Here is a 14451-nt window from a genome sequence, read left to right on the forward strand (position 1 = left end):
AGCATATACAGCTTGTAGGAATAAACGATCCATAGCACAAAGGGAGACAAAAACATAAGCATCTCTTTATTTTCATTTTTGCCATTCCAGAAATTGTGAAAGCCATGGATCATCCAAAATAAATGTGCTTTTCGACTCCATGTGTAAAAAACAACAGACATTCATTTGCTTTACATTGAGGTTTATTTTGGCAAAGCACCGGTTATTTAATTTAGTGTTGGTCATCAGTAAAGCCTGCACACGATGTTGTCATGGAAACCATGTGTTCACATGTCTATGTGTTCCACTCTTGTTGTAGAGTGTATGAGTAAATCTAGTGTCATGTGCTGCATATCAAACAACTGGATGTGGGATAGAGCGGCCATTTGTGCAGCCTACATGTGCATCTGTTTAAATACTGTGGGGGGGGGGGGGGGGGGTGGCTGATATGTTAGCAGAGCAGTAAAGATATCTACAGTCAGATCTTCAGGTGCAATCTACAGCAAGTGGGTGAATAATCTCATCAACTCCGGCTTTCCATATCAGAACAGTCTGGCAACCTCTTTACACTCAGCTTTGATGGAGCTGAAATGCATTATTGTTGAAATGGTTGATTGCAACTCACAGGTGTAACCAAAATTAAAACTAGCTCAAAATCCTGCAGAAAATCAAAAGGAAAGTTCACAACCCAAAACAATGCATACCTGGAAAAAATTATAACCCCAACACTTTCTTCTGTTAAATCTCTAACAGTCTTATTCCCAACATCAGGGGTTATTCCTCAGCATGATAAAGAAAACCAATCACCCTGGTTTGTTATGTTTTGAAAAAATTCCAATGGCTGTTGTTGGAAGCCAAAGTAGTCTCCTCCAGCCTCACACTGACATGTGGAATATGGACAGTCTGTCGCTTCAGAGTTCATCCCTGTGAGAAATAATAGGCAAGAGATTATTAGATGGACATTAAGATTAAATATACTATGTCAAATCATATCAACACCCTCTTGTCATGCAACTGAAGGTCAGTTAGACACTCCCATGCACAATCTGCTATAGAAAGCCCCACACCATGTGCAAAATCCAAATATCCCTATGGTTATTGGATTTCTCCATCTCTTCAGATTTAACCAATGAAGAAATAGGATATTATGCAGCCAAATTGATAAGATCAAATTGATAAGATCTCATGCCAGAAGTATCACAGCCAAATGCCAACCATCAAACACTTTAAACATTATTGACATGACATTTCAACTCCAAAGAAAACAATTTATAATACCAAACAGAATCCACACTTGATTGTTTGCTTCACTGCACACTTGCTTAGCTGAACAGCTCTAAAATAGCATACTAGTTTACGGGATTAAAAGTAAGAAAACGTGCAGCCAGTTGACATGGTATGGATGAAGCAATTAATGATGACAAGCAGCAAACACAGCCCCTTGGGATCCATTATCTGCTCCAGGCTACACCATTTCACCTTTGCCCATTGTGTGAAGGAGAGAGGGGGGGAGAGGGAGTAAGAAGTCACTTCCACCTGGACCACTGCTTCTCTTTGTCTGTTAAAGGCACGTAAATCACCCCCATCAGGGGCTTCATCTTGGTGCTGCCGTCCTCCAGCTTGTCGTACTGTTCCAGCATCTGGTTCCCTCCGGCCGGCCCCACGGGCAGAATCAGCCTGCCGCCTGGCTTCAGCTGGTCCAGGAGCTGAGGGAGGAGAGGACAGAAGGAGAGGAGACTCACTGGGTCAGAACCAGATAACAACCCCCCCCCCCCGGTCCAAACATTCCCAGTTCTCCACCCCATCAGACTAGACTAGTCTTCTAAGACAAGCTGTTCACATTAACAATGCAATGGCTAGCCTAGCAGCAAAATATGCTACAGTGTAGTTACACCTGAATAGACCAGGGTACACAGAGTTAATGTCAGTGCTGGTTTTGATCTCTACTCTGACCACAGCATTCCTAAGAATGATGGTGGATTGAGGCGATGTGACTCCTATTAACTGGGACCCTTTGATGCCTTCATTTGAACTTACTGCTTGTGGCACGTTGGGTGCTGCCGCGCCCACGTGAATGGCATCGTAAGGCGCCTCCTCTGGATGGCCCATCCGCCCGTCTCCCACTGTAACGTAACAAACAGGCAGCAGCTGTCACTCACACGCTGCCAGCCGCCACGCAGTGCCAGCCTTATACCCGTCAAGCAGGCCACACTGAGGCAGAGTGCCAGGGCACACATCAGAGCTGTGCGATGCCACCTCGACCTCGTCTCTGGCCTCTGACACTGATGTTGGTTGACTGCAGTACAGGCAAAAGAAGGCACTCTCCTTTCAATAATTCAGCAGACAGTGCTGCACCCACGTCAACTGAGCTGCTTTGTGTTCCTATCCCAAGGAGTGACTTTGAGTCAACACATCCATTAGACTACTTTGAAACATTCCTTACTTGACAGTCAGCAACCCTATTTTAAGCTTATATTTTATATTTGAACTGTATATTTTGTACAAGACATTTTCATAACCCAATAATACAAGTCACCAAATTGAACTTTTTTTAAAAATCCATCTTGCTTTGCTGCTTTTCAGACTTACCTATTAGTTTGATTCTACCCAATGTTATCAAGCTGGGGTCATCTTTCTTTACATTGGTTATAGAATCGTCTACCAGTTCCTTGATGTGATCAATTCCTATCACCTTCCCTTTGGGACCTACCTGTTAAAGACAATAAATTAGGAAGGTATACAAGTCTGTGCCATCAAACATTACACAGAACCCAAAATATCCCCAAAACCTGAAATGGAAAATGTACCCCAACCCTACCACCAAAATACATTACCTATATTATGTGTTTACCCTTCATCATAATATAGCTCACCATTCGTGCAAAGCACGCAGAGAGGATTCCACTGCCAGACCCCACATCCAGAGCTTTGGCCCCATCATACAGCTGATCGTACAGAAGCTCCAATGCATAGGCGTGCTGGGGGAGAGAGCAACATACAATTGCATCACCACCTGTCAGCATTGTACTTGCAAACCTCTGGTATTAGCTCAGTTGGTATACATTATAGGAGCAAGGTGATCAATGTTTGATAGTTATAATAATTGATAAGATATGCAACAATTTAAACAAATATTAAAAGTCCTAGTTAAGCCTACCATGTGTGGCGCACTGATTGTTGCTTGATAGCCTTTGGGGTCAAAGAAAGTGATAGTTAGTTTCTAACATTCATCAATGGCTGGTGTATTGAATTTGCATTACAATACTTTATTGTACTACAATAAATAAGCACACCTATTGCCTGTGGGGAGTCCATGTAGGGGTTGTTTCTGGAGAAATGGCCTCGGTCTGTGGCCAACATGACTTCATAGACCTTGTCTGACTTGATGATCCCATTTTCTGAGGAAGATAGGAGGTGTTTAACGGTACAGTGGATTTGTGGAGAGTAACACACTCACAAACACTGCAGTGTCTTCAGAGTAAAGTAATCCCTCCACAGGAGGCTCCACTGACAGGTGCTGCCAACAGTAGGAAGTGCCAGCGACAGCCAGTTGTTACTGCTCTTATTTCTCCACGAGACCCCAGGCCCCAACAACTATATTGCTGAGTGGTCGCCAGTCTACATTACACCTGCATTCCCAACAGCTTCAAATGGAAAAGTTCAAATGCAGCTATATGCACACAATAGGCTAGTAGGCTATATTTAATGTTTGAAAGACATTGCACTTGAAAGACCAACTCTTAAAGATGCACTATGTAGAAATCGCTCCGCCATTTCCTGGTTGCAAAAATTCTAAAAGTTTGCCTAATTTCAGTTTATGTGACAAAACAAGCAAGTATAGTGTAGAGAATCATTGTACCATCTAAACCGCTGTGAAATATATTTTCCATAACCGAAAATATTGTATTGTCAGCTGTTTGAAGCTGGTGTACAAAACCGAAACTTAAGGGAAACCTAGAAATAGCACACATAGAACAGATTTACCACTTGTTAGACTTGCTTTCAATGAGAATGACAGATCTATAACACACATTTCTATGTGAATTTGGTCGGGTTGTCCACAAGTTATATAACTTGATGTTCTGAACCCAGGGTGTGTGATAATAACCTTATAGATCACAGAGAAAGGCCTAAGGAGCATACAAAAAAAAAATAGAAATTCAGGAATTAGCATGCATCCTGAGTTTGACCCGTTTAAATCAGGTTTAGGCTAATTTATGGTTTGCAGTTGGTGAGTAGGCCTAAATGGGTCAGAAAGCACATGACAATGGGGGAGGATGGATGTTGCTAAAATTGACCCAGAACTCAACTTTGGTGGATGAAATATTAATCCACTTCAGCATCACGTTTTACCCCATGTTTTTGTATCCCTGGATGCAGTGTTGTACCTGCCTGCGCATATTAAAAGCTGGCCATAATCTCGCAGAAGATGTTCTCAACATAAAATAGGCCTATGTCCTTGTAGTGTAGAGTATCACAATGAATAAAGCTATGCGATTTACATTTTAACGTGAACAAGGCACAATCAAGCCCAAAGGGCTTTTGGCAAAACGCTCAGACCCGCCCTAGTACCAAAGTGTCTGCTGCAGTGCTTTGCTGGACACTGACCGTGTAAATATAGCCAACTAGGCCTGCTGGCCAACTCATGTTGGACACTGACATAGGCAAGCCAAAAAGCTGCTCTCTGCAGTCTGCACCAAGTCTTCAGGAGATCTTTCTAGTTTCGTTACAAAAATACACTATATATACACACAGAAGTATGTGGATACCCCTTCAAATTAGAGGATTCGGCTATTTCAGCCACACCAGTTGCTGACAAGTGTATAAAATCGAGCACAGACCCATGCAATCTCCATAGACAAACTTTGGCAGTAGAATGGCCTTACTGAAGAGCTCTGTGACGTTCAATGTGGCACCATCATAGGATGCCACCTTTCCAACAAGTCAGTTTGTCAAATTTCTGCCCTGCTAGAGCTGCCCCGGTCAACTGTAAGTGCTGTTATTGTGAAGTGGAAACGTCTAGGAGCAACAACAGCTCACCCGCGAAGTGTTAGGCCACACAAGCTCACAGAACGGGACAGCCGAGTGCTGAAGCGCGTAACAATCGTCTATCCTTGGTCGCAACACTCACTACGAGTTCCAAACTGCCTCTGGAAGCAATGTCAGCAAGCACAAGAACTGTTCGTCGGGAGCTTCCTGAAATGGGTTTCCATGGCCGAGCAGCCGCACACAAGCCTAAGATCACCATGCGCAATGCCAAGCATCGGCTAAAGTGGTGTAAAGCTCACCGCCATTGGACTCAGGAGCAGTGGAAACACGTTCTCTGGAGTGATGAATCACGCTTCACCATCTGGCAGTCCGACGGACTAATCTGGATTTGGCGGATGCCAGAACTCTACCTGCCCGAATGCATAGTGTCAACTGTAACGTTTGGTGGAGGAGGAATAATGGTCTGGGGAGGTTTTTCATGGTTCAGGCTCCTTAGTTCAAGTGAAGGGAAATCGTAACGCTACAGCATACAATGACATTCTAGGCGATTCTGTGCTTCCAACTTTGTGGCAACAGTTTGAGAAAGGCGCTTTCCTGTTTCAGCATGACAATGCCCCCGTGCACAAAGCAAGGTCAATACAAAAATGGTTTGTCAAGATCGGTGTGGAAGAACTTGAATTACCTGCACAAAGCCCTGACCTCAACCCCATTGAAGACCTTTAGGATGAATTGGAACACTGACTGCGAGCCAGGCCTCATCGCCCAACATCAGTGCCTGACCTCACTAATGCTCTTGCAGGTGTTATGATACAGATGACGCCATAGACATTGTATATAGGCCTAACCTTTTTTCTAACCTTAACCTCAGTCTCCTAAATTCTCCTAACCTGCCAATTTAATTAACCTAACCTGCTATATAAACAAACCATCTGAGCCGACAAATCATCTATCACCACACAGGAATACCCCGAATTGACATTACTATCATATAAACTGGCTAGCTAGCAAATTAACTAGCCATGTTTCTTTTGGTTCAACTATATAGCTATGGCTGGTAGCTAGTTAGCTACTGTAGCTAAACGAGGTTGGGGAAAAGCACAATATGACGCACATAAAATATGTAAGGATCCATAAATACGACTGCCTTTGCACTAAATGAAGCCACTACTGCTTCCATGCAATTGTTAACTAGCAAGTTAGCAGTCTATCTGTGCTAGCAGGTGCAGATTTGCAAGCATCAGCCAGATATTAGCGGACGACAGAGGATCACAGCAGTTTGCAATGTCCCAACGGCTAGCTTTAATAGCCTAGCCTGACTGTGGTCACCATGCTTTGGAGAAAGCAGCATTTCTCTATTACGCATTAGATATCTAAACCAAAACGCTTAATTATCCACTTTATATAATGAGTAAACTTACTGCGGAGGTTGTTTACAAGCTCTGCGTGGTTGGCTCCTCCAGATTTCCAGGCCATTATTAAACACACTCTGCGGAGCAGGTAGAGAGCAGCTGTTAGTGCTGCGCCTGCGCCAACTCCTTTGCCTATGAAACTGACAACCTCCAAAACAGATGGAGGGGATACGTCACGCGACATACCTTTACTTCGCAGCTTGCAGCTTTTTCCATACGTTCAGTCTCTGAATAAATTATGGTTGCATATTAGTTAGCTAATCGGAGATTTCATCTTTAATTTGGATTTTTGACCACTCAGATTTGATTGCCAGAGCAAGTATCTATCTTCCGCGTTCACCCACTGGGAGGGGCCCGAGAGTTTAACGCGCTAGTGAATTTGTGACGTTATCACATGGCGTTTGACGTTTAGTTTTGTTGAGTTTGTCCTCATTGGGCCACCGTACGAGAGCTGGTGGGATTCAAGGAAATGCATGTAGAGAGGACCTATTTGTAAATGTACAAATAAATCAAAACTAAAATTAGCTACCTTTAAGATTAATTTGATAGAGGAAATCAGTGCAAAGTACGTGTCACAGAAAATCAGCAAAACGAGATGGAGACCGGTCTCATCTTCGTCTTTACAGCAACCAGACATCTTTGCTACTGGGTCTTGAGACAACGAGGTGGGTCTGCTAGTTAGTTAGCTAATTACAGTACCAGTTAAAAGTTTGGACACACCTACTCATATTCGTCGCCAAACCCACTTCAGGTCATCTATAAATCACTGCTAGGCAAATCCCCGTCTTATCTTAGCTCACTGGTCACCATAGCAACAGCCACCCGTAGTCTGCGCTCCAGCAGGTATATCTCACTGGTCATCCCCAAAGCCAACACCTCCTTTGGCCGCCATTCCTTCCAGTTCTCTGCTGCCAATGACTGGAACGAACTGCAAAAATCTCTGAAGCTGGAGACTCTTATCTCCCTCACTAACTTTAAGCATCAGTTGTCAGAGCAGCTTACCGATCACTGTACCTGTACACAGCCTTTCTGAAATTAGCCCACCCAACTACCTCAGCCCCATATTGTTATTTATTTTGCTAATTTGCACCCCAGTATCTCTATTTGCACATCATCTTTTGCACATCTATCATTCCAGTATTATACGAAATTGTAACTATTTTGCACTATGGCCTATTTATTGCCTTACCTCCATAACTTACTACATTCGCACACACTGTATATATATTTTCTGTTGTATTTTTGACTTTATGTTTTGTTTACCCCATATGTAACTCTGTGTTGTTGTTTTTATCGCACTGCTTTGCTTTATCTTGGCCAGGTCGCAGTTGTAAATGAGAACTTGTTCTCAACTGGCTTACCTGGTTAAATAAAGGTGAGAAAAAAAAGGGGTTTTCTTAATTTGTACTATTTTCTACATTGTAGAATAGTAGTGAAGACAAACTATGAAATAACACATGAAATCATGTAGTAACCAAAACAGTGTTAAACAAATCAAAATATATTTTATATTTGAGATTCTTCAAAATAGCCACCCTTTGCCTTGACAGCTTTGCATTCTCTGAAACCAGCTTCACCTGGAATGCTTTTCCAACAGTCTTGAAGGAGTTCCCACATATGCTGAGCACTTGTTGGCTGCTTTTTCTTCACTCTGGGGTCCAACTCATGCCAAACCATCTCAATTGGGTTGAGGTCGGGTGATTGTGGAGGCCAGGTCATCTGATGCAGCACTCCATCACTTTCCTTCTTGGTCAAATAGCCTTTACACAGCCTGGAGGTGTGTTGGGTCCTTGTCCTGTTGAAAAACAAATGATAGTCCCACTAAGCCCAAACCAGATGGGATGGCGTATCGCTGCAGAATGCTGTGGTAGCCATGCTGGTTAAGTGTGCCTTGAATTCTAAATAAATCACAGACAGTGTCACCAGCAAAGCACCATCACACCTCCTCCTCCATGCTTCACGGTGGGAACCACACATGCAGAGATCATCCGTTCACCTACTCTGCGTCTCACAAAGACACGGTGGTTGGAACCAAAAGTCTCAAATTTGGACTAATCAGACCAAAATACATATTTCCACCTGTCTAATGTCCATTGCTCATGTTTCTTGGCCCAAGCAAGTCTCTTCTTCTTATTGGTGTCCTTTAGAAGTGGTTTCTTTGCAGCAAATCGACCATGAAGGCCTGATTCACGCAGTCTCCTCGGAACAGTTGATGTTGAGATGTGTCTGTTACTTGAACTCTGTGAAGCATTTATTTGGGCTGCAATCTGAGGTGCAGTTAACTCTAATGAATTTATCCTCTGCAGCAGAGGTAACTCTGGGTCATTCTTTCCTGTGACAGTCCTCATGAGAGCCAGTTTCATCATAGTGCTTGATGGTTTTTGCAACTGCACTTGAAGAAACGTTCAAAGTTTGATGGGACTGTTGTTTCTTTTTGCTTATTTGAGTTGTTCTTGCCATAATATGGACTTGGTCTTTTACCAAATAGGGCTATCTTCTGTATACCAACCCTACCTTGTCACAACACAACTGATTGGCTCAAATGCATTAAGAAGGAAAGAAATTCCACAAATTAACTTTTAACAAGGCACACCTGTTAATTGAAATGCATTCCAGGTGACTACCTCATGAAGGTAGAGAATGCCAAGAGTGTGCAAAGCTGTCATCAAGGCAAAGGGTGGCTATTTGAAGAATCTCAAATATAGAATATAATTTGATTTGTTTAACACTGTTTTGGTTACTACATTATTCCATATGTGTTATTTCATAGTTTTGATGTCTTCACTATTATTCTACAATGTAGAAAATAGTAAAAATAAAGAAAAACCATTGAATGAGTTGTTGTGTCCACACTTTTGACTGGTACTGTACCTAGCTAAAATCAAATCAAATCAAATTGTATTGGCCAAATGCGCCGAATACAACAGGTGCAGACATTACAGTGAAATGCTTACTTACAGCCCTTAACCAACAGTGCATTTATTTTTAATAAAAAAGTAAAATAAAACAACAACAAAAAAGTGTTGAGAAAAAAAGAGCCGAAGTAAAATAAAATAACATTAGGGAGGCTATATATACAGGGGGGTACCGGTGCAGAGTCAATGTGCGGGGGCACCGGCTAGTTGAGGTAGTTGAAGTAATATGTACATGTGGGTAGAGTTAAAGTGACTATGCATAAATAATTAACAGAGTAGCAGCAGCGTAAAAAGATGGGGTTGGGGGGCAGTGCAAATAGTCTGGGTAGCCATGATTAGCTGTTCAGGAGTCTTATGGCTTGGGGGTAGAAGCTGTTGAGAAGTCTTTTGGACCTAGACTTGGCACTCCGGTACCGGTTGCCGTGCGGTAGCAGAGAGAACAGTCTATGACTAGGGTGGCTGGAGTCTTTGACAATTTTGAGGGCCTTCCTCTGACACCGCCTGGTATAGAGGTCCTGGATGGCAGGAAGCTTGGCCCCAGTGATGTACTGGGCCGTACGCACTACCCTCTGTAGTGCCTTGCGGTCGGAGGCCAAGCAGTTGCCATACCAGGTGGTGATGCAACCAGTCAGGATGCTCTGGATGGTGCAGCTGTAGAATTTTTTGAGGATCTGAGGACCCATGCCAAATCTTTTCAGTCTCCTGAGGGGGAATAGGCTTTGTCGTACCCTCTTCACGACTGTCTTGGTGTGTTTGGACCATGATAGTTCGTTGGTGATGTGGACACCAAGGAACTTGAAGCTCTCAACCTGTTCCACTACAGCCCCGTCGATGAGAGTGGGGGCGTGCTCAGTCCTCTTTTTTTTCCTGTAGTCCACAATCATCTCCTTTGTCTTGGTCACGTTGAGGGAGAGGTTGTTATCCTGGCACCACACGGTCAGGTCTCTGACCTCCTCCCTATAGGCTGTCTCATCGTTGTCGGTGATCAGGCCTACCACTGTTGTGTCGTCGGCAAACTTAATGATGGTGTTGGAGTCGTGCCTGGCCATGCAGTCATGGGTGAACAGGGAGTATAGGAGGGGACTGAGCACGCACCCCTGAGGGGCCCTTGTGTTGAGGATCAGTGTGGCAGATGTGTTGTTACCTACCCTTACCACCTGGGTGCGGCCCGTCAGGAAGTCCAGGATCCAGTTGCAGAGGGAGGTGTTTAGTCCCAGGATCCTTAGCTTAGTGATTAGCTTTGAGGGCACTATGGTGTTGAATGCTGAGCTGTAGTCAATGAATAGCATTCTCACGTAGGTGTTCCTCTTGTCCAGGTGGGAAAGGGCAGTGTGGAGTGCAATAGAGATTGCATCATCTGTGGATCTGTTGGGGCGGTATGCAAATTGGAGTGGGTCTAGGGTTTCTGGGATAATGGTGTTGATGTGAGCCATGACCAGCCTTTCAAAGCACTTCATGGCTACAGACGTCAGTGCTACGGGTCAGTAGTCATTTAGGCAGGTTATCTTAGTGTCCTTGGGCACAGGACTATGGTGGTCTGCTTGAAACATGTTGGTATTACAGACTCAGTCAGAGACATGTTGAAAATGTCAGTGAAGACACTTGCCAGTTGGTCAGCACATGCTCGGAGTACACGTCCTGGTAATCCGTCTGGCCCTGCGGCCTTGTGAATGTTGACCTGCTTAAAAGTCTTACTCACATCGGCTACGGAGAGCGTGATCACATAGTCATCCGGAACAGCTGGTGCTCTCATGCATGCTTCAGTGTTGCTTGCCTCGAAGCGAGCATAGAAGTGGTTTAGCTCGTCTGGTAGGCTTGTGTCACTGGGAAGCTCGCGGCTGTGCTTCCCTTTGTAGTCTGTAATAGTTTTCAAGCCCTGCCACATCCGACGAGCGTCAGAGCCGGTGTAGTACGATTCAATCTTAGACCTGTATTGACTCTTTGCCTGTTTGATGGTTCGTCGGAGGGCATAGCGGGATTTCATATAAGCGTCCGGATTAGAGTCCCGCTCCTTGAAAGCGGCAGCTCTACCCTTTAGCTCAGTGCGGATGTTTCCTGTAATCCATGGCTTCTGGTTGGGGTATGTACGTACGGTCACTGTGGGGACGACATCATCGATGCACTTATTGATGAAGCCAGTGACTGATGTGGTGTACTCCTCAATGCTATCTGAAGAATCCCGGAACATGTTCCAGTCTGTGCAAGCAAAACAGTCCTGTAGCTTAGCATCTGCGTCATCTGACCACTTTTTTATTAACCGAGTCACTGGTGCTTCCTGCTTTAGTTTTTGCTTATAAGCAGGAATCAGGAGGATAGAGTTATGGTCAGATTTGCCAAATGGAGGGCGAGGGAGAGCTTTGTATGCGTCTCTGTGTGTGGAGTAAAGGTGGTCTAGAGTTTTTTTTCCTCTGGTTGCACATAGCTATTGAGTTTGGTGTGTCCAAACTTTTGACTGGTACTGTACCTAGCTATTTACTGTCTGTACTGTCAACGCATAACGTTACTTTGCTTTATTTTCTGTCAATAATAAGAAACCTGTCACTTAACCTAAATTACTGAAGTCCAGTATACTGCCGGCAGGGCAGCTTATGCATAGCCAGCTAGTTTAGTTAACTAACGTTACTAGCTAGCAGTGCTTCATTTGTAAATCGGGAGGTCCCGGAACACATAGTCCATTTAACTCCTGAGAGTCAACTCTTTGCTCAAAGCCATGAGCGGGCATGTGGCTGTGATGTTTAGCCTCCTTCTAAGGCTGTTCTGAAAACTCTGGCTGTAGTGTCTATTTCTATTTTATTTTGAGTGTTAACCTGGGTGTCCTCTTTAGCCTTGTCTACAAGGCTTGCTGCCACCAAATGCGCCTTGGTTCAGGCATGTTAAAAAAGACTTTTTTCAGAGGGCTCTTTGTTTTTGTTTTTTTATGTCTGATGCATAGGATGTTAATTTACTTTATATTCCACACACTCTTTTGCTAGTTTAATCCCTCAAGTCATTTCTAGACCCAAGCTCCCTACCCTTTTGCATGTTGTACAGCCCAACTTTGAATTCTGCATGACAAGCTAGGGGTTATACGTTTGCTTGTTCTTGAACTGCAAATTGCACCTGCTCCGAGCACTTCGTAGGTGGATGCACTGCCCCCCTCCCCACCAGCTCCCCTTTTCTTATCAATTTTCTATTTGGCTTTCCCACGATTCAAATTCAGTAGGGAGACGTCTAGGCTATGTGACGTGATTACGTAGGGACCTCTTCACTAGCTGACCACCACTACCAAGACCTGTGTCAAGATCAGTTACTTACCCCACTGGCCCTCCCCATAACCTCTATGTACAAATAAGAGAGCAGGTCTGGAATCAGTGTGGCAGGATAGGATGATTACATAGAAGAATCGCCGCGCTTTTACATGATGGTCTTTCATCAAATAGGTGCCGGAACAAATAAAGTCAAATCTAAGAGGTGCTGGATCCTGTTCCGGCAGGATCCGGCACAAATTAAGCACTGCAAGGTAGTGTAATTTACCATCACTCAGCTGTTGAACATTTCTGTCTGATTGCATACCTCTAGCGAAATCTCTTTTTCAGGACAACAACATTTCCATTTGGTCCATCGGAGAGAATGGGGTCTCCAGTATGGACGATGAATTTGAGGGAGACCCTCAATTAGTATGTTTATACAAACATAATGGGGATGTTCTGGACCTTCAAGTAAGTTAATATACTACTAGGTGTAAGATACTATCCTGACGTTAGACAATATTGTACTTGGTCCTGATTTTGTCATAATTGAATGTCAATCTTACACTCCTTTAGTTTCTGGATCTAGACAGAATAGTAACAGCATCATCAACTGGAGCGGTGACCATCTTTCGGCATCACCACAACAGCCAGGTATGGATGTTATTTCACAAGACATAATCATAATGAAGATATACCAACAATCATGGCTACATCAATTACAAATGTAAAGTTAGCTCTTCTCTACAAACATTGTCTGATTGTCAACTGTGGGAAAGAGCACATCATTATCCCTGCGACAACGCTCCATGTACTGGAGTTGTGTGTAACAGCCCTGAGATTGTAGCGGTCGGGGAAGATGGAAGGATCATGCTCTTCAGAGCGGACCAGGAAGGAGTGCTGCACACCATTGGTCTGAGAAGGAAACAATAGGTCCTTATGTGTTAATAAGAGTGTATATAATTGTATGCTCTCCTGGCAATGCTCATTATTTTCTTCAAGGTTGGATTTTGAACTTGCAATGACATAGCCTTCATACCCATTTCCAAAAATCAGCTGGAACTTCAAGTGAAATCCCACCCTTTAGCCAAGATGATACTGACATACTATTTTTCATTCCTGTCAGAAAAAGGCTGATAGTAGCACAATCCATGCTGTGACTTTCCTGAGGACTACAGAGATCCTTACCGTCAATTCTATTGGCCAGCTCAAACTATGGGACTTCAGGCAACAGGGCAATGAACCATCGCAGATTCTTTCACTGTGGCTAGCAGCCATTATGGAATGGAACATTGCGTTGAACAACAAAGGAGCTGATTGGCTAACACTGCCATTCCAAAATGGCTGCGATGGCTACTGCTACCTAGCATGAGGACGAAAAGGGCAGTTTCCCGCGAAAACAAGCAGCATTTCAATCTTCTCGATGGAGCAGTGTGGATAAAGGTAAAACTTTTAGTACAGTGGCATGTCCCATCCCTGCATTGAGGTACGTTTTCCGACCCATGTCTCGCGCTGGCTCCACGGTGTCTTAATGTAACCATGATTGCGTTCCGACCTCAGTGCGTAACGGTAGGGTCGTTATCTTCTGGCAATTATTTACCTAAACTGATTGTTGAAATCTTTTCCCAGTATAAGGTCCTGCTCTTGAGGATTAGATAACCTTCATCAGGTGAAAGTATTTTGTAAATTGTATGATTGTGTTTGATAGTCCTGAAGGAGGTTGAATAAATTGAAAGCATACAGAGATCTTGTATTACCACTGAAATAAAGTTTACACTCTTAATGATGAGTACCGGTTGTACAGGAACTTGTGCTCAAAACCAATCACAGATAAAGCACTTGATTTTTGGGGTAGTCATATTGGTTGTATTCATGTCATTTAACTCCTGTGTTTTGAAATAAAATGTCTTTACATAAATATGATATCACTTA

At 43.7% G+C, this 14451-nt stretch overlaps 1 protein-coding gene and 1 pseudogene across 3 annotated transcripts; one reads left to right on the plus strand and one right to left on the minus strand.

Moving 5' to 3' along the window:
* Positions 1 to 45: 45 nt before the first annotated feature.
* On the minus strand, positions 46 to 6722 carry LOC311106947 (protein-L-isoaspartate(D-aspartate) O-methyltransferase-like). 2 transcript variants are annotated; one of them, XM_084149353.1, is made up of 8 exons: positions 6387 to 6722; positions 3273 to 3377; positions 3137 to 3168; positions 2853 to 2957; positions 2569 to 2689; positions 2017 to 2102; positions 1516 to 1685; positions 46 to 903 (listed from the first exon to the last, which is right to left on the minus strand). In XM_084149353.1, exons 1-8 carry the CDS (start codon positions 6559 to 6561, stop codon positions 891 to 893), a joined length of 807 nt encoding a protein of 268 aa, XP_084005479.1. In that variant the 5' UTR covers positions 6562 to 6722; the 3' UTR covers positions 46 to 890. The 2 variants fall into 2 exon arrangements, with proteins under 2 accessions (XP_084005479.1, XP_084005478.1); XM_084149352.1 differs by having other exon boundaries at positions 1459 to 1685; positions 6387 to 6568.
* A 49-nt stretch (positions 6723 to 6771) lies between these two features.
* LOC311107149 (nucleoporin Nup43-like) lies at positions 6772 to 14091 on the plus strand (annotated as a pseudogene). The gene is made up of 6 exons (XR_014615869.1): positions 6772 to 6783; positions 6857 to 7042; positions 12868 to 12990; positions 13096 to 13173; positions 13297 to 13432; positions 13635 to 14091. The product of XR_014615869.1 is annotated as a nucleoporin Nup43-like (transcript).
* The last annotated feature ends 360 nt before the right edge of the window (positions 14092 to 14451 follow it).

Source organism: Coregonus lavaretus (genome assembly GCF_964263955.1).
Source record: "Coregonus lavaretus genome assembly, chromosome: 31".
Lineage (NCBI taxonomy): Eukaryota > Metazoa > Chordata > Actinopteri > Salmoniformes > Salmonidae > Coregonus > Coregonus lavaretus.